The 21,631-nt window shown below is 32.4% G+C and overlaps 2 protein-coding genes across 2 annotated transcripts; one reads left to right on the plus strand and one right to left on the minus strand.

The window, feature by feature from the left end:
* The first annotated feature begins 4,965 nt into the window (after nt 1-4,965).
* On the plus strand, nt 4,966-9,683 carry LOC120576090 (ATP-dependent DNA helicase PIF1-like). The gene is made up of 4 exons (XM_039827071.1): nt 4,966-5,332; nt 6,182-6,526; nt 8,760-9,086; nt 9,181-9,683. The coding sequence occupies exons 1-4, from the start codon at nt 4,966-4,968 to the stop codon at nt 9,681-9,683; spliced, it is 1,542 nt and encodes a 513-aa protein (XP_039683005.1).
* Nucleotides 9,684-16,805: 7,122 nt separating this feature from the next.
* LOC25497129 (protein ETHYLENE INSENSITIVE 3) lies at nt 16,806-19,330 on the minus strand. The gene is made up of 2 exons (XM_013596972.3): nt 18,262-19,330; nt 16,806-17,455 (listed from the first exon to the last, which is right to left on the minus strand). Exons 1-2 carry the CDS (start codon nt 19,328-19,330, stop codon nt 16,806-16,808), a joined length of 1,719 nt encoding a protein of 572 aa, XP_013452426.3.
* Between the last annotated feature and the right edge of the window lie 2,301 nt (nt 19,331-21,631).

A 21,631-nucleotide genomic window follows, 5' to 3' on the forward strand; every position in this document is an offset into this window, starting at 1 on the left:
ATATGTTGTATTTTCGTTAAAAAAATAAAGAAGTTCATATGTTGTAATATTATTAAAAAATTGGGTCAAACTTAAATATTACTATAATCTGAAAACAATAATGAAAACAAACTATTAATAATTTTTTTTTTTTTAATGAAACATTTAGTGAGAAAATATTCACTATTATCACTGACCAAAATTTTAATTGTTTATGCTTGGATCATTACATATATTATAATAATAAAAAAACACATAATCAGAAGAAAAAAAATGACCTCTATTTTAAATGACTATGTTACATATATATGTCAAAATCACCTATAACTTAGCATAGGAGATTTCCTAAAAAAAAAACTTAGAATAGGAGACTTTTTTATGATACGCTTTTGATGGCTATTAAAACAATTTATGGACATTAAAATTGATTCATGACCAAATAATTTTGTAAATGAATACCCTGCATAGAACAATTGTTTTTTAGGAATGTTAAAAAAATAATGGTTATTATACCAAATTACGGTGTGAAACAAGTCTATAAATTAGAAATATGGATTGGCATAATTTCACATCACAATTCAAAACTCTTCTCCCCCGTTTTTTATTCTTTGTTCTTCTTCTTCTTTTTTAACTTTGATATTAATGCTCCAAGATTTATATTTCCTTTATGTTGTGACTTTGATGAATCAAATGTTCAGACAAAGATTGTTTAGTTTTTTTAATCTTTTTTCTTCATATTTTTTTTCTTTGATATCAATGTTCCAAGAGTAATATTTCCTTCATGCTGCGATTTTGATGAATCAAATGTTCACATAAAAAGTAGTTTCTTCGTCTCTCCTATAAAAAAATTATTCATCTCTCCTTTATTTTTTTTCATGTGACTTATTTTATTTTTTCCTTATGCTTTTATGACATTGTTATGCTTTTTTGTTTTCGTTATTATTCTATTTAAATTTATGGATGGTTTATAAATGAATACTATAGTTTTTATTTTTATTTTTATTTTTACTTTTGTGGTTCCTATGCATACAGGGTATTGAATCAAGAAATCACAAACAAGCACAAAAAATATGAATATGGAGATATTATTTTATAGATGAAACCGATTATATGATAGTTGAGTTCAAGACAACATATTCTTCACACGAGGGCCTAGGGGAAAAAAAGATGACATTATGACAAACTTTGAGATTCCAAAGAAATTAGTTGTTCTTAGAAAATAATCTAGATAAATTTTTTACTATGATGAGTCACTATTTTATGTCTCTTATACAAAGAAGGATTGTGTAGTTTTTTGGTATGATTTATATGTAATCGGACTGAAAAATGGAACAAAGGAGTATTATATTGATGAAATTAGTTAATAAATTACTTATCATTTTAATTCTTTTTACTATTAGTTCATAATTGAATTTATCATTTTCTGCATATATAAAGTCAGTTTAGTCGAAATCAAAAATAAACTATCAAATGGCAACACCCAAGTTTCACCAGCAATCCCATGTCCTCTTTTCTTCGGTAAATTGTATATTCGTTTATAATTTGTTATGATTTTATTTCAATAATTTCTTTAATCTTTAAAAAATTATTTTTCATTATGTAGTTGACAAAGAAAGCTATGACCAGTTGTTTATTGGACGGTAATCAATAGCAATATTTTTTTGTTGTTGAGGGAAGTAATAATCTTGATTAACATATTTAATTTATCCATCACAACACCATATATGTTGTAATGTAAATGGTAATTAATAAAAAAAAAAATATTAATTGAGTAATATAGTTACAGCTCATTTAGTCATTTTCACAAAAGAGTAGATATAACTCTTTTTTTTGAGAAAAATTTAAGAATGCCATGAAATAAACCTTTGACCAAATAATTAAGGAGTTTATTTTTTCATGTTTATAAATCATGAAAATTCTAGACATTATTATTTTTTAATTAAGACAAATATCTCTAAGGATCAACAACATTTTGGATGTAATTAATTTGATACAAACTTTTTAAATAAGTGAACACATTGTAATATTTGAAATAAACATTGTAATATTTTGAATGAAATTAATTTGGTACAAACGTTCTAAATAGGCTATCTATTTTTTTATTTGTTTCACGACATTTGATTCCAAAGACTTGGGTATGCTTATAGTAAAGGATCGTGACTTCCGCGTGAATACGATATAAAAAATTGTTAGTAATTAAGTACCTTTAAATAACCTTTAAATAAGCATAAAAAAAATCTATTTTGTTCTTCCAAAAATTAAACACATACTTTAATTGTCTTAATTATAAATGATTTGTTGAAACTTTGAAATGCTCCAATCAGGGCTATCTTAAAGAAGAAACTCATAGAGTTCTTTAAATCATTTGAGAATATAAAGCAAGTTTTCTGTTTTCCCTTAGCTCGCCTTAGTGTTGTTAATGGGTTCTACAACCAAACTTTGATCATTCACAATAATTAAAGATACAATTATGTCTTGATAATAATAAAAAATGTATAATTACTTCATTAAAAATAATAAGTAAAAAAGAGTACATTGAGATAGAGATTAAATTTTCAAATTAATTTTTTTGAACTTAAAGGTTTTTTTTTCTTAGCAACTAATTGGGTCTCAGTTTTTATACGAATTTAAAATTTGTCTTGACTTAAAATTCAAATCTACCCTCAATCACTACATTAACCCATAAATATAAATTTTACAGTATAATATTTTTAATAAAAATTATATTACCAATTAACCATCCATTATTGTATTTATAGCAAAAACAATGACAATCAAATGATTTCAATAGAGAGATATACATATGTCAACATGTATTGAAAAATAAATAAGGATGCAAACTTTCTTGCCTTTCTAATTTGAAACCTTAACTATTAGTTCCTTTATTTGCATTATCACATATTTCATCTATTGCAGACCAAAGTTTGTGTTTTTTTTTTCTTCATACATATATGACTCACTTATCACGTATCAAAATATTCTCCTAAATCATCAATCATAAAAAAGTTTAATAGACATGCATTTTGTCAACTGAGCATAACACATTCATGTTTTTCTATGATTAGTTTTCACCAAAGATCAAAAGTGAAGGAATTTAAAATAATACAAAAAATTTAAATATTTTTTTTTATATTTAATATAAAAAAAAGTAAGAAAATAACACCTAAAAATAAAAAAATATTTCATCATAACGTTTGGAGTTCTGAGGGAGTCTACAATTTGTTGGATCATCATATTTGGGTTAGAGAAACCCAACATCTTCATTGAAAACACTTAAGACATGCGGAAATGGATTGCATCATACGCGAATAGATTACATATAGAATGCAAGACAGGGTCGTTGATTATGGCAATGTTGTTAACTCGAGGAGATCCGTTGATTGCTATACTATGATTGAATCACAACGGTTGAGGTACATTAGAAAAAATCAAAAGACCATAATGTGCGGCATTCTGAATGGTTTGCACGAGGCAATGGATATGGGTGAAACTGATGCGTCTAATGTTGGACGAAAGATAGTGTTACAGCCGTCCTTTGCGGGTGGCAGACATTACATGTTTAATAATTGTCAGGATGCAATGTCAATTTGTAAGAATTATGGATATCCCGATCTGTTCGTAACAATCGCGTGCAATACAAACTGGCGAGAAATTCAAGATTTTCTTAAACGAAACTTAAAGGCATCTGATAGACCTGATATTGTTTGTCGAGTGTTCAAAATGAAGTTGGATAAATTGATGGATGATTTTAAGAAAGAAGAATGTTTGGCAAAGTTGATGCAGGTATACACTGTAATATTAGTAGTATTTTAGGCTTAAATATGCAATATGTCCTAGTAATTTGGACGCGTTTTGATTTTCGTCCTTATAAAAAAAAAAAATTAAAAACATCCCTGTAAAAAAAAAATTGTTTTAAAAAGGTCCCTGGCCCCACTTTTTTGCTGACATGGGATGACTTTGGCCACGTGGCAGTCCACGTCATTTTTTTTTTAAATTTGAAAATAAATTAAAAAATCATAAAAAAATTCCAATTTTTTTTTTGAAATATGAAGAAAAAAATTGGAAATTAGTGTTTTTAAAATTTAGAAATAAATTTAAGAAAAATAAAATTGAAAATTATATAATCTCAAAATTTATAACTTTTGAAAATATAATTTAATTTTCAGAATTAAAAAAAAAAAGAATTTTCGAAAATTTAGTTTTCAGAATTTTGAAAAAAATATTTTTTTAATTAAAAATCGAAAATTCAATTTTCTGATTTTTTTAATTTAAAACAAATGATTTTTCAGAATTTTGAAGAAAAAAAATTAATTAAAAATCGAAAAATTTTAATTTTCAGTTTTTTTTTTTCCGATTTTTTAATTTTTTATATTTATTTTCCGATTTTTCAATTTAAAAAATGAATTTTTAGAATTTTGAAAAAAAATAAACAAAAATTAATTATGTGGTGGTGTCCGTCCCATCTCACCTTTCATGGACAGGGGCAGATGTACGAAATATCATCCGAAGGATTATAAAGGAACTACGACGATTGACGAGGGTTATCCGAGGTACAAACCTCGCGATTTTGGGATACATGTTGACAAGCAGAGGGTCCTATTGGATAATCGATATGTCGTCCCATACAATCCACATCTTCTCATTAGATACGGAGGTCATGTAAATGTGGAATGTTGTAACAAATCCAACTCCATCAAGTACCTTTTCAAATACGTGAACAAAGTCCCTGATAAGGCATTGATGCAGTTGTCTGTTGACGGTGACAATCGTGATAAGTCCAAGCCGGTTGATGAAATAAAGCAGTATTACGATTGTCGTTATGTTTCACCTTGCGAGGCTGTTTGGAGGATATTTGCTTTTGATATACACCATAAATGGCCTCATGTTCTCAAACTAACGTTTCACTTGCATAATGAACAATCAGTACTATATGATGGTGATCATGACATCGAGGACGTGGTGATGTATAACAAGGAATTATAGACCATGTTTCTCGCGTGGTTTGAAGCAAATCGTCAGTATGTAGGCGGTCGCGATCTAACATATGCTGAATTTCCAACAAGATTTACTTATGAGAAGAAGGACAAACAGTGGCAGCCACGTAAACTAGGATATCAAATTGGAAGGCTTCATTACACGCCGCCTGATATATGGGAGTTGTACTACATGAGGATACTATTGACCGTTGAATTGTACTACATGAGGATACTATTGACCGTTAAGAAGGGCTGCATGAGATATAGATGCATAAAAACGATTAATGGACATACCTATGACACGTTCCAGGAAGCACGCTCTGCTTTAGGATTACTTGATGACGACAGAGAGTTTATAGATGATATCACGGAAAATGGTGAGTTAGGTTCGGGCCATCAATTGTGTTGGTTGTTTGTGCATCTCTTAACCACTAGGACAATGACGAGCCCTGATATAGTATGGGATGCGGCATGACAGCTACTGTCCGATGATATCTTATTTGAACGTAGGAAGCGTCTGAATATTCTGGGTAATGTTTATTGTACTTATTACGAAATCTATGCACCATTTTTTGTTTTGTTTACGATCTAATTTTTGCATTTTTTTTCTCTGTCTAATAAGGCACATTTTAGAAAATTGGTTAACATAGTCCTGTTCAAAGTATTGTATGCCTATCTCAATAAATATATTTATCTATTTAAGTAGTGATAATAAACAAATACAATATTCTTTCAAAAAAAAAAAAACAAATACACTATTAATTTGATTATACACTATTAAATAAATATATTTATCTACTGTCAACGCCACAAAACTGTCATATATAGCTTTCAACTATGTATATCTTGATTAATTTGTTCCCATTTTCTGTTTTTTAATTGATTACTTTTTCACGTTATCTAGATTAGTGAGCATTCATGACATCATTTTGTAGCAGTTCCTATATCTATTTATTTTCGCTTTAAATAAATAATGGCTTGGGAAATCCTTTACAAATAAGCTTATTTTTTTAGTTTGAGTTAAGCTGAAAGAAGCTTTTTTGATTAAGAATTGAGTCGTGACTTTAATATCATTTTTTCTGTTGCATTGCATATATTCTCTTACTATCGTTTTTCTTTAGGTGTTCATATTAATTTCGTGACTTTACATTTAATATTTAGATATGCGTAACGGTGGCGATGACTTGAAGAACATGTGTTTGATTGAAATTGAAATGCTGCTTCAGGAAAACGGACGTCGCTTACTGACTTCAAATCTATGCCTAGGCCAAACGCGGCAGACATGCCAACTTTCACAAACAAGCTTATCATTGATGAGCTAAATTACAACAAAGTTGAACTGGAAAAGACACATGTTGATATGTTACTGATGCTGACTGATGAACAAAGATGTGTGCATGACAAGATCATGGAGTCTGTTGGTTCTGACGACAATGGTTTCTTTTTCTTATATGGTTACGGTGGTACTGGAAAAACCTTTATATGGAAAATATTGTCAGCTGCTGTTAGATCGAAGGGGTTAATTGTATTGAATGCTGCATCCAACGGTATAACGGCTCTTCTATTACCAGGTGGAAGAACCGCGCACTCCACGCCGACAGTTGTAACACCCCGTTTTCTCAACATAAAAATTTCGCATAAATAATCAGAGTTTTTCAACATAAACGGAATGTCACATTCTTTTCTTAAAATCATAAACTGAATAAATAACTATTTATCCTTTAAAATTCAAATACAAGATCTTTAATACTTCGCAGTGGAATTTATTTCAATAACTAAAACAGTCTTTGGCACGAAGGCCTCTTCATAAATGTCTCATAAAAATCCAATCTAAAAACATAGTCATAAATCTTCAAAAACAATACGTAAGGAATAGAAAAGCAATAACAAAGTTCCCATCCCGTTACGTATCAGAGCACCTAAGACACACGAGAAGGAAAGCTCACACGACATCAACTATTCTTGGTTACCTGTTAGTTACCCATGGTGGGCAAACAGAAGGGGTGAGATTTCACAAATAATAATATTAAGCATATAATTCATCAATTACATTTAACAACATAAGCATCATCAATCATATAAATATTTAACAACTCATAGACAACATCATGTAATCATCAAAACATTCATCATAGATAATAATATATCATAATTCACTTCTTTAATAGTTCATATAAAGAATCATAGCTTTAAACAATTTCATGATTTAACAACTTAACAACTCGACAACTTGATAACTTGACAACTTGACAACTTGACAACTTAACCTCTTGACTATGCAACTTAATCTTCTAATCATGCATGTGGTACCAATCTTTGAGCGTAAATAGGCTCCTAGGGCATCAAGCCCTCAACTTTATTTGAGCGTAAAAAGGCTCCCAGGGCATCAAGCCCTCAACTTAATTGAGCAAAGGCTCCAGGGCATCAAGCCCCCAACAATGAAATGCTAATGCATGGACTCGACCTCGTAATATCTTAAATCGACAACCTCTTATATAATCCAATAATTTGGAACTTCATCATCTTAATCAACTTAGACTGACTCATGCAGCTTAGTTAAATAACAACAGCAACACAACAGTATACAAAAACAGCATGACATAATAATATCAAATGCAAGTCAACAACGTCTCAATTATTCACATATAATTCAAGTAATGCATATACAATTATATCACAATATAACAACATCAAATAATAATCAACATCTTAAAACATCATATATACATATAACACTTCATCAATCATGGACAATATCGTATTCACAAACATATACATACATATACTAATTCATCAATCATAATCAATTATTCACTGTGACCTACGTGCAGTAATTTGACTATAACTCTATTTCTATAAATCTTTTTGAAGTCAAACCAACGGCATTAGAAAGCTAACATTTATACCTACAACTTTCGTGTTTACACCTAATACCAATTCTATACCAATCAATACCAGTTTTCATTTCAAATTCGGACAAAGTTGTGCTGAAATTCATAAAAATTCACTAAGAGCTCCTTGGAGTATTTTCATCATAACTCCTAAACCAAAACTCATTTTTATGCCAAACTAAAGCCATTGGAAAGCTAACAAAATTACCTACAACTTTCATTTTTACACCAAAATCCAGTTCAAAACGGAAACGTGTTAAAAAGACGCAAGAACATGGAACAGAAGATGCTGTCACTGTGCAGCTCTCGGGAAAAACCAATTTTTCACCCAAAAATCCCAATTTTGACTTCCCAATGCCCAAATTTGATTCCAAAATTTGTCTAAACATGTATATAGATCAAAAGAGACTCAAAACCATATAAAACTTGACCAAAAACATTATTTTAGAAAATCATCAATTAACCACTTTTAACCCTAATTCCCAAATTCTCAAAAACGAAAACCTACAACATGTTAAATCCAATTTTCAGAATCAATGACTTAAGATTATTGAATGTTAGTCCCACCCTTACCTTATAGATGAAAATCGCAGCACTCCTAGGTCTTCCCCCTCCTCTCGGCTTTTTCTCCCTTTTCTCCAAAATTGATCGTACGTTATGTTTTTTCTAAACTATGTTTCTCCTATTTATAACCCTTTTTCTATTTTATCTTATTTCTCTTTCTCCCCCAAAACTCTCTAAAATCTCATAACAAACTCTCAACTCAATCTTATTTCTATTTTCAAATCTTAATCTATTAAATAACAACATAAGCCACTTAATAAATCACATAATCAAATAAATATATTTTAAACTCTTCTTAATAAATTTTAGACTCAATTAAATAATTAAATAAATCTAATAATTCAAAGAGGGCGTTACAACAGTCCCTCTATTGAGATTAATGAGGCGTCATCGCTTACGATGGAAAAGGATAGTCCTAGGGCAGACCTGGTGCGTGCTGCAAAGTTGATAATTTGGGATGAGGCTCCAATGATGCACCGATGGTGTTTTGAGGCAGTTGACCGATCATTGCTTGATATCATGTCCAAGAATGATCCCCTAAACGCACTTAAACCTTTTGGTGGAATGGCAGTAGTTTTAGGTGGTGATTTTAGGCAGATATTGCCTGTTGTCCGAGGAGGAACGAGGCCAGATATTGTTGATGCCTCGGTCAATTCGTCAAAGATATGGGCTTATTGTAATGTTTTGAGGCTTGCTATTGGATGCATCTTCGGTACCTGCAGAGCAGGAAGAAATTTCTAATTTTTGCAAGTGGATACTCTCAATTGGAGACGGCAACGATGCTTCGGGTGACAATGGTGAAATGAAGGTAGAAATTCCTGAAGATTTGCTGATATCAGACACAACAAATCTGTTGATGTCACTTATAGACTTTGTGTATCCCGATCTGAATGATAACCTTGGTGACCAACTATTTTTCCAAGAAAGGGGAATACTCACACCCACGCTTGATTCAATTGAGCATGTTAACGAATTTATGATGTCGCTGATTCCAGGTAAAGAGAAAGAGTATTTAACCTCTGATTCTATTTTTAGATCGGGTGAATATTCTGATGTCCAAAGCGAGTGGTTCACACCAGAATTTCTTAATGGTATTAAGAGCTCTGGAATTCCAAATCACAGGTTGAAACTAAAGGTCGGATGTCCAGTTATGCTGTTGAGAAACATCGATCAGGCCAATGGACTGTGTAATGGTACTAGGCTGACAGTTATACATCTAGGGAAGAGCACGATAACTGCTACCGTAATTACAAGGAAAAAGGGAAGGTACTAGGGTATTCATTCCCAGGATGAATCTTATTCCGAGTGATCCAGGACTACCCTTCAAATTCAGACGCAGGCAATTTCGATTGACGCTTTGTTTTGCAATGACAATAAATAAAAGCCAGGGTCAATCTTTATCTCGGGTGGGGGTTTATCTTCCTAAGCATGTGTTCACGCATAGACAACTTTATGTCGCTGTCTCTCGAGTAACTTCAAGAAAAGGTCTGAAGCTGCTCATCCTGGATGAAGATAATAATGTTTGTAAGGAGACCACAAATGTTGTGTATCGTGAAGTTTTTCAAAAAGTATGATCATTGGTTATGTTTTAGAATTGTTGTTGCTATAATATATAAAACTAAAGTTGCCTATTGTTTGGAAGTCGTTTTATTTTTAATTTCTTTGTAAGGCGTACCGGTCATTATAGACATGCAATTTCTATATAAGCAGATCCTCCTGTCATTGACTATTAATTCATGCACTTTTCAGGTTTAACAATTCGTGAAACCTTTTTTTTTTTTTTTTTACATCGTTGTTACCCTAAAATACAATATTTACATTAGACCATTTGTTTTGTAAAAATTAAAAACAAATAACAATCGGCGTTTCTGTAGCCCAAACTATATTTATACACACCCGTAAAAAATTAAACGTTTGCATTTACCGACTACGTGTATGCATGTGACAATGAATATTATATAAAAAAAATACATATTTTTTAGTTTTTATGATTAATAAAATACATTTTTTCAACAAATATTATTACACAGTACGTCGGCGTATTTTTGCAAGAAAATTACATATGCTAAGTTTAACAATGAGTGCATCTTATGCTACAAATAATTAGTACAAGTATAATAATCCAAATATTTTTATCGTTATATGCAATGTTTAGATATTTCAAAATATATACAAAATGAAGATGATATTTTTTTCATATCGAATTTAAAATCTATACATTTGATCAAAAAAGTTTTTCATTTCCCGTGCTGGCACGGGTCACTATACTAGTTTAATTAATGATTGAGTGGCTACGTTGCAGATCCTCAAAGATGTGAATTCCAGTCTCTTTGTTTTTTTTTTTAATATTATTTTTAGCCATTTTGTCGTTATAAACTATTAATTTAGAAGTAATGAGTTTCGTCGGATATTGATCCTTTACATTTTTAGTGATGTTGAATATGTGATTCTATTTAACTAATACTCTATCAATTTAAATGTGTGAATATCGTTTCTTTTGTCAACAAAAATAATATCAAGAAAACAATATGCAATAAAAGGCACAAATCCAGGTAAAAGAAATTGGGTAAATAATAAAAAAAAAATGACAAACCAGCCTTCTATTAACAATCAATATTTAAAAACAACAGATTTTGTTGCACACAAAATAAGTATGATAACTATAATATTAACAGAACATAAAGTGTCGCGATGCATATGTAACACAAAATATTATTTATATATGAAAACTCAGTTCAAATGGTTCTCTCTTACTCTGATCTTAACTTGGCAGAGCACCCAAATTATTTGTGATGCACGAACACAATGCACTTATTACACTCAAACTCGAATCTTTTTCTAAACTCGAATCGTTGACATGATGCCGTTCCTGCATGACCTCTTCCTTTGTTTAACAAGGTATCGATAGAGATCGTCTAACAAATCTTCCGCCTCCAATAGTTTGGTGCACAGTTCTAGGGTATTGTCTTCTACATCCCCATAAAACCCTCCTGCAACGTCTAGAGTGGGTAACAAGAGGATTAAAGCTGCAAGGTCTTTATATGAACATTGTTCCATCTATTTCTAATTTGCCATGGAACAAGGTTTGAATTTTTAAAAGCCTGCAAAACTAACATAGAATTTGTCTCTAACCAAAGATTAAACCAGTGATTATGAGCAGCCACTTCAATGGCTCTCATAGCCCCACATAGTTATGCCAGATAAGAATTGAAAAATCGCAAGGGTTCGGAAAAACACCCCTAAACAGTTACCTTCGTTATCTCTAAAACTACCCCCACAAGAGGAGGGACCAGGGTTACCAACAGATGCTCCATCTGTGTTACATTTTGTCCTGTCAGGTAGTGGAGGAGACCACAAGACTTCTATAATGGAAGGAACATTAGAATGGTGAATGTCAACCTTGAAACTTTTGAGAATTGAGAAGCCTGTAATAGAGTTATTGGAAGCTTTGTGTGTGTGATTACCAGTAACAGATGTATTAGTAATTATAGAAGAAATAACTGACCTACAAGTGATTACTTTGTTATTAAGTCTAGCTTCATTTCTCACAAACCAAATAGTGTTAATAAGGTTAACCAAAGCTGCAATAATGACAATTTTTCATTAAGGAGACCAAGACCTCTCACATAAATTCCAAACATCCTCCATAGTTCCAAAGTAATCAAAGCTTAATAGCTAGAGGGCTATAGAAGAAGAGGTGAAGAGTGGTTTCACCTATTTTGAAGCAAAGATTGAAGACATATGCTAGTTGGCAGCCTATTTTCATCAACTTCTCATCAAAAGGTAATTTGTCTTTTGTCCTGCAGAGCAGAGTGCAATTCCAAAGCCTAACCAACATCAATTGAATAAAGACATGGGTAACTAACTAGCAACCTCGGCCAGAACAAACGTACCTTCAGAGTTTCGAAAACAAATACCAATGATGATACGGTTGAAGTGAGAAAAGAAAGCGACATCAATGTTACAGTTATACCTACCAGACAGAGGTGCTGCCAGCCAGAGGATATTGCAGATGCCAAACTACCACATGGATACAAAATTGCGGCCGAAATCCCCTCGTCAATAGGTTGTTGCACTTGATGTTGAGGAGATGGAACAATTGCAGTGGGAACATTAGCCAGTTCCCAATCAACAAACAGATTCCTAGCACGTTCAACAACCGTAGCACTTGCTTCTGTAACAACATCTCAAACTCTAAGATTACGGTGCTTCCAAAGGCTCCAAATTGTGAATGCCAACCATTGGTTAAGTTCAATAGACAAAGTTTCCGGCAACGAAAATATGGCATCAGTGGCCAAAGTAGTAGATGACATGGCATGTTGGATAGGTCCCTAGAAGCTTGTCCTATTCCAAACCTGGAAAGCAAAAGGATAGTCAAAAAATACCTGAGCAAGGTCCTCATAATTCGAGGGACAACTAACACAAATGGTTGGACATTGGACTCCTTTGTCAAGGAGGCAAACACGGGTCGGTAAGAAGCCCCGACACATATGCCACACTAAATTCTTAACCTTACGGGGTACCTTGAGCTTCCAAATCCTGGACCAATAACCCAGACGCCAAAGATAAGAAGAATCGATAAGTTTGTTCACACATAACTTGTAAGCACTACATATATAATAACGACAATGTCGTTTCGCTTTCCAAATAAATCGATCCTCTTGTACCTGGGCAATAAGTGGCGTATGAAGAATCTTGTCTGCTATATCAACATTAAACACCTAACGAACTACCTGTTCATTCCAACTCTTACCATATAAATTCATCAAATTATTGATGGTAACATTTTGAACAAAATGAGCATCTGTAATATCACCATCAATGCACTCCCCATTAGATAACCACGGTTCATTCAAAATCAAAATAGACGCACCTGGACAAATCCTCCGTCAAGCACCACAACAAACAAGAATCTAGCGGTCAGAATGCTACGCCAAACATAACTGGGGTTATGGCGAAGTAGGGCCGTGAGGTAGGTGCCTGAGGGAAAGTAGCGAGCTTTAAAAATACGAGCGATAAGGGAGTCAGGTTCCGTAAGAAACTTCCACCCCTGCTTACCTAGCATTGCCAATTTAATGGAGGTGAGGTCCTTGAACCCCATTCCCCATGAATCTTAGGCGTTGAAAGATACTCCCAACTCATCTAGTGAATACCTCGCTGTGTAGTTCTACCATGACCCCACCATAAATAATTCATCATCTTCTCTATGGAGTTAATCAATGTAGTCGGTAGTTGAAAGATACTCATTATATATGACAGAATAGCCTTCAAGACGGATTTTATCATAACCTCACGCCCTCCCTTAGATAGACACTTACCACTCCAAGAATTTATTCTCTGCCAAACACGATCTTTGATATAGGAAAACGTTGAATTGCGGTCTCTACCTAACATAGAAGGTAAACCCAAGTACTTGCTTATTCCTAAAATTTCCTGAACCCCAAGAATATTAGTGATTGTATGCTTAAGGGGATCGGGAACATTACGACTACAGATATTAGTGATTGTATGCTTTAGGGGATCAGTAATATTACGATTACAGTAAATCTCGAACTTAGGAAAACTGATGGCTTGACCAAACGCTGATTCATATAAGGAGAGAATATTCTTCATGGCATTTGCTTGTCCCTCGCCATCTTTGAAGAAAAGAAAAGATGAGATACGGGGGGCGCCCTGCGACAAATTTTGTTACCTTTAATAACACCTCTCGTTTCGGCATCTCTAATAAGCGAAGATAGACCTTCGGCACAAATAATAAACAAATACGGGGAAAGAGGATCCCCTTGTCGAATGCCGCACCCCGAGATGATATGGCCAACCTTTTCACTATTGACAAGAACAGAATAATCCACTGACTCTACACACATACTCATCCAATGAATCCAAAGAGCATTTTTTGAAAACGAATCCAAAGAACATTGAACCCCATTTTAACCATAACGGCTCACAAGTAATCCCAATCCATACAATCATAAGCCTTAATAATATATAGTTTCAGAGCAACATATATGTCCTCGCCCCTCGTCTTAGTTTTCATGAAATTAATAACCTCGATTTTAACCATAGCATTATCCATAATTGACCAACCACAACATTCTTTAAAAATATCATCACTACACAAATTTCAAAAATGTTGGTGAAAACCTAGATTGAAATCGTCAGGACCTGGAAATTTATCCGGGTGCTTGGAAAACTTAACAGCACGAAACTTGGCTTTGGTAAAGGGAGTCTTGAGTTTCTCATTGTCAAAAGCATAAATCGACTAGTTAATAACAACAATAATAGGAGATAAACCACTTCCTTGCTTCTGAAGAATATTCACAAAATAATTTCTTGCGACATCGTGTAAACCCTGCTCATCAATAATTTTATTTCCAGCATCATCATTAAGAGAAATAAAATGATTTACCTTCCTTCTAGCCGTAGCGGAAGCATGGAAAAATTTGGTGTTGTTGTCTCCATCCTTCTACCAATGGGTCTTTCCACGTTGACGCCAGTAAGCAACATCTTGAGATAATAAACGCTGCATGCGCTTCGTTAACTCATACATGCGGACCTATTCCTCACCTGAGGAGTTGAGCCGAGTATTTTTCAATTGTTTACAGCAGTCTTCAATGTCCCTTTTTAATTTTTGGAAATGAGATTTACTCCAAATGAACATATCTTCCGTACAAGAGAACAACTTTGGAATAAGACGATTGCTAGAATAAACCCGCCACGAATTAGTAACCATTTCCTTAAACCTCGTTTCAAAGTGCCACACATTTTCATAACGAAAATGGCGTTTATTAAGGTGAGGCCGAGGCATAGGAGTACGCTTTAAAAGAATGGGATAGTGATCAGAAGCAGATGCCACAAGAGTTTCTACATAAGCATCCGAAAATAAATTAAATAACAAATTATTAGCAAGAGCACAGTTTAACCTTTCCTCTACCGCACATGGCGTACCTAGACTTTTAATCCACGTAAAGGGATAGCCTTCAATCTGAACATCTGACAAACCTGAATCAAGCACAGGTTGTCGAAAGTCATTGATCAGCCATCGGGGTCTAGAGTTGCGACCTCTTTTTTCACTTGCATCCAAAATATCATTAAAATCGCCAAAAATACACCGTGGTCTTGCAAATTGATTAGAAAGTTGACGGAGAAAATTCCACGCAGCAGTTCAAAGACCTCCATTAGGATAACCATAATATTCGGTAAGTCTTCAAGTACAAAGAACATAATCAATAATCTCAACAGTGATATGATTATTAGAAAAATCAAAAAGCTGACAATTTAAAGAATTGTGCCAAAATAAAGTAAGACCCTCTCCTCTGCCGGTTTGGTCTGCATAAATGCAAGCATCAAAACCAAGCAAATAACGTCAATCTTCAATTTTATTTCGGTGGACTAATATCTCACTTAAGAAGAGGAGGTCTGGATTGAAGTGTCGAGCTAAGTATTTTAGGTCAGGAATTGCGCTCGAGCTACCTAAACCTGGCAATTCCACCCTATAAGACTGATTTACCTTGGCAAGATTAGACTTAATTCCAATATTCCACTAACAACACCTAATTCATTCCCAAAAATTCCAAAAACCTCTATCACCATAATGGCTGAACCCGTGGCATCAAAAGCAACAGTAAGTAATAGTATTAAGAACCACTATCAATCCTTCAATAATATATATGTGATGCAATACGAAAAGTAATGAAACAAGGAAGACAAGAAAAAAGCATGTGCACCATTAATACCAACCGTTACTTGTAATTACAATTGATTGAATAGCAAAATAGGAGAGAATATCCTCTCACGGCAAGAAGGAAGGCAGAAACAAACACAAACCCGTCTTTATAATGTTATGTTTAGCTTCCATTCCCTTCTTTATTATTTTTTATTTATAATATCCCTTCTTCATTGATTGAAGAATAGTAAAATAGGAGAGAATGATTTTACTTTCAACGGTAAAATAGGTTAAAAAGTAAATGACTAAGGAAAAATAAATAACATGACAGTTAAAAAAAATATATGCAAAGACACAAACCCTAAAATAATTGTCTGCATTTCATATGATGAGCATAAACACAACACACCTGCCTTCATATAATGGCCACACTCAAATTCATTGTTCATAAATATGCTTAATAATACTATGTAGCTTCCTTAAAAAAAAAATACTATGTAGCTAGGCATCTCGAAGCGACACCTTGTGCAGACTAATTAAAGAAAATAACACAAACTTAACAAAAGAACACATAACAAACACAAAGCTTCCTTTTCCAATGACCTATAAGCACAAGTAAAATCATAAATTACCAATTATTAGTTTCACTCTCTTTAACCAGAAGAGGGGGCTATTTGAGAAAAATTGGTGAAACTTTTTAAAAAGTAATTCATGATTTTACCTTAATTATTAATTCCAATTATAACTTGATGATGCCACAGAGTTGTTGTAAGCATCAACATCAAATTGGGAATTGAATGCCTTCAAATGCTCAAAAGTTGGATCAAAGCTTGTTGTTGAGACATTTGCTTGCATTGGAACATTAGCTACTTCAGCATCACGCACTTTGCAATGATAATAGCTATTTGCACCCCCTTGTTGCGCATAGAAATTTTGATCCATTTGATGCTGCATGTTTTGGTTAAATCCGGGAGTGGCAACCATGTTCATAACTGGCATTGAATTACTCATCATTGAGGTATTCATCATGGTGTTTCTCTTCTGTTGTTGATGAACACTTGAAGTGTAGACCTGAGGATGCAAGTTTACACTAGGAGTTGGAACCATAGTACTCATGATGGTGTTCTTGTTCTGTTGAACACTTCCAGTGTAGATTTGACGATGCATGCTTTGATTGATACCGTGATTTGGAATCATAGTACTCATGTTGTTCTTCTCCAGTTGAGCACTTGCATGGTAGATTTGATGGTGCACGTTATGATTAACACCAGAAGTTGGAATCATCGTACTCATGACGTTGGTGTTTTTATTCAGCTGAATGCCTGAATTATATATGTCCATCAAATCAGAATCCACTTCTCCTCTTCCTGAGTAATTGCCTGCATTGTTATGAAATCCATAATCAGCGGCGACAAAGCTAACATAACTTTTACAAGGAGGTCAAATACATAGAAAAATAAAAAATATATATTTTAAAAGTTAATATAGTGAACCTAATTAATAAGTAAAATAAATTTACATTAATTTTTAGTTATATTTAATGAAACTACAACGAAGAAAATAAAATCTAACAAATATTATGTATAGAAGTTGAACTCTATGAATTTTTAAAAATCAAATTTATTTATAATTGACACTAAACTAAATAGATTTAAGTATTTTTTTTTTTAAAAGCATCTCTATTTAAACCAACAAAATTGTTTAAAGTAGCCAAGTAATATATAATAAATATCTACATTCAAAACTATACTAATTATGCCAGATTTATTTTTCTTTTGGGGTAGCCAATGCTACCCCATTGATGTGAAGGGATTCGCCCCTAACCATAATCATATTGTGAATGATAAGGCCTATTTTCTAAAGCATGAGTCAAATCTTATTATGAATTGTAATATAATAACTTATATGATGCTACATTATTGTAAGATGATCAGTTAAGTCACTAATAAGTTTTAAGAATGATGTCCAAAATTGAGACCTATAAGCTAACATTTTCCTAGTTAAATAAAAATACTATTTTAAGTTTGAAACAAGCAACTTCGCAAACCTATAAGCTAACATATAATTTACTAGACTGAAAATAAGTCAAAGATTCAAGTCATACATCAAATGGCAAAAAAAAGTTTTTGACTATACAAAGTAGAAGAAAATAAGTGTGTGGTTGGATAATAATAACCATGATTACCTGTATGATGAATGATCTGATTTGCAACAGGTACCGCAGGTTGCACACGTTGGGCAAGAGGTGCAACATTTTGATGAGTAGTTGACACTTCAACTCCAACCATTTGGAATTGGTTGTTGTTGTTGTTGATGTTACTGCTGCTTCCAATATGTGTACTGGTAACATGATGATTGTTTCTCACATTCCTCTCCTTCTGGAATTCATGTTGGTCAAGAGGTGTAGCATGTTGATGAGTGTTAAGAAAAGAGTTATGATGAGTACCAATTTTCTTGCCAAGTTTACGTTTTCTCTTGTTAGTACCCTCATATGACGATGAGGACGATGATGATGGTGAAGATGATGGTGATAATTTTCGTTTTGCTAGATTGTGCTCACCACCTTCCACAACATCAACATCATTTGCCTCAACATGCAAATAATTACTTCCTTCAACACGAGAATCAAAACTTGAGAAAAATTCAGGATGTATTTTTCTTGCAATTGTTTCTTCATGATCAATAATTGCACCCCAAATAGATGTTTCCTTCATAGTGAGTTTATCTTGTAAACTCCTTGATTGTCTGACTATGTTCCTAATATTATGAACATTAGGAGACATATGTTTAATAACCGCTGCCAAAACATAAACCTTCCAAACCTTCTTTAGATTATGCGGCTTTCTATAAGGGGGTAGGCCAGGTTCTTCACAAAATCTCATCTCATTCCTCCATGATTCTTTCCCTGTTGGCCACCATGGTGGAGGAATGCCTTTTTCCAATGGAAAACTCCGTTGTGGTGGGTGACAATGCGGCACTAATGATGAGAGAAGTGAACCTAATATGGTGTCGGATAGTTCATTCAGCGAGTGAAGTGTAATTGGTTCACCATTCAACTTTTCATAATTTGTTGTTGTAATTCCATTTTCCGCTTCAAATTTAGCAATTGCCGCTGGACCGTTTTTGTCGAATTTAACTATTTCTTTCCACCAGCCTCGTAAATTTTCTGATGAACCACTTATTGGTTTTCCCTCGTGGGGTATTACTCCATAGATGAAGCCACGAGCATCACAAACTTCCATCATCATTAACATGTACCTGTTCACACTAGGTGTCAGCTAAGAATTTGACTTTGTTCACCTCAAGGCAAAGTTCTAAAAATCAGGAGTTTAAGCAAAATCTTTTTGTCTATGTAAAATCAACTCGTAAACTTCATTTATAAACTCATACGAGTTTACCTCGTATTAAATATACTTACATAATACACTAAATTTATTACAGGTTCAAAATTTCAACCTAATTATATGGCAAAAAATAAATTAAAACAAAAGATATCAAATGTGAAAACTAAGATGAAAAAAATATCTATTAAAATTTCATGCGAGTTTACCTTAGTTCACTATTCACTCGGAAGAGTAAACTCAATTCATTTTCAAGTAAACTAAAATTCAAGCTTATAACAAAGTAAATCGAAAATGAATAATGATACCTAAATTTATGGAAGTCTATGATTTCATGAGTTAACTTGTGATTTTAAGCACTTGCCTCATGAGACAGAATTCAAATCTCATTTAAAGCGGTTGTAAAATGATTATTAATTTGTTTTTAACAGTAAAATGATTATTAATGTCATTTCGATTAATAATAATTTTTATATATCCTAGTTAAAATAAAAATAAGGTATCTACCTTAATATGCGGTCTTGTGCACGAGCCATTGTCTTTCTTTTCCTTTGTTCCAATGATGTAGTATTGTCTCTTTTACTTCTTTCTTCCTTTATCTTTCTTAGCAGCATTTCATCTTTATATATCTTTGCCTCTAATTCCTCAATAGTTAGCTCTTTTTTCTCAACATCTTCTTCTACTTTTTCCTTTCCTTTGTCTTGTTTTGCATTGTTTGAAGCTTCCCCCCTTGAATGGTTAGCGATAGCACCATTATGAACTCTGGGATACATGTCTTCTGTATATGAAATAATCTAAAACAAAACCTTCTGTCAAGATTACATCAAATTTGGAGACTATTATCCAAATATTTAATTAAATTAATTAATAAAATTGAGAGAGATATAAAATTTGTCACTTCCTATGTCACAAAATTTAACAGCTGCAGAATTAGAGAGATATTTTTTTCTCTAATTATTTTCACTTGTTTTATTTTTTTACAAGTAAATTTAAAATAGTGAAAACATCACATATTTCTCCGAACAAAAAAAAATTACATATTCAAAAAAAAAAGAGAAAATTAAATCCCAATAGCATAAAATAGGGGCGACAAAAAAGTCAATTTTAACCTAAAATTTAATAATAACTCAAAACATCCGTATATATATGTATAGAAGATCAAATGATTGATCTCGGGGTTAATGAACTTCTTTATGACAAATTTTGACGAACTATAGATTATCATACTCTTTCTTCTCAAAATCGAACGGTTAACAAAAAAAAAAATTAAGAGATATTACACTTACATATATTTCGGATTCAGAAGCTAATCAGAATCTAAACTCCTCTTGCAAGTTTATAAAGAAGGCCTGCATTAATGATATACACTATAGTTAAAATTTGCTCAATTTTTTTTTGAGATAAATCCATAAAAAAATCTTTCAAAGGAGAAAAATAAATGAAATAAAATTGCAACTCAAGCATTTACACCAGATGTATAACTTCTCAGCATGAATCTACCCTAAAAACATTTAATTTCTCAGCATGATATTAAAATACTATCAAAGTGTAAGCATATATTTTATGTCCCTAGTATACAAATATTGATATGCATATGAAATCATCCATGTGAATTTTGTGGCACTTTCGATCGAATCAAAGTAAAAACAATCAAGCTAGAATAAAGCACCAATAACAAAAACAAAAACAAAAAATTATTGAAAAGCATAGGTACAGAATTGTACCACAAAGCAATTGAAGGATACAACAACACAACAATAAAATCAATTGATGGTTGAAGTGAGAAAGAGTGACACAAATTAAGAGTGATTGGAGTAGTGAGCATGTATGACAGAAATTGGCTAAGTACTCATGATTTCAATTAATTAATTATATTATATTATTAATAGTATTTTTGTCTTTTTTTGAAACAATTAATATTTTTGACTTTTTATAACTATTAATTTTTTTTCTTTATTTTCTTAATTTCTTTATAACATTATTATCCCTAAACCACTTTTTTTTAAATATTTTTAAAAAGGTTGGGAAAGAAAAACTTATTATTAATAACGGTGGTACTAAAGAAAAAATATGTGGTCAAAATATATTTTTCATTTCAAAATATATTCTTTCACGGGTAAAAATTAAGATAACATTAATTTCAATTAATTAATTATATTATATTATTAATAGTATTTTTGTCTTTTTTTTAAACAATTAATATTTTTGACTTTT

Source organism: Medicago truncatula, chromosome 6 (genome assembly GCF_003473485.1).
Source record: "Medicago truncatula cultivar Jemalong A17 chromosome 6, MtrunA17r5.0-ANR, whole genome shotgun sequence".
Classification (NCBI taxonomy): Eukaryota; Viridiplantae; Streptophyta; class Magnoliopsida; order Fabales; family Fabaceae; genus Medicago; species Medicago truncatula.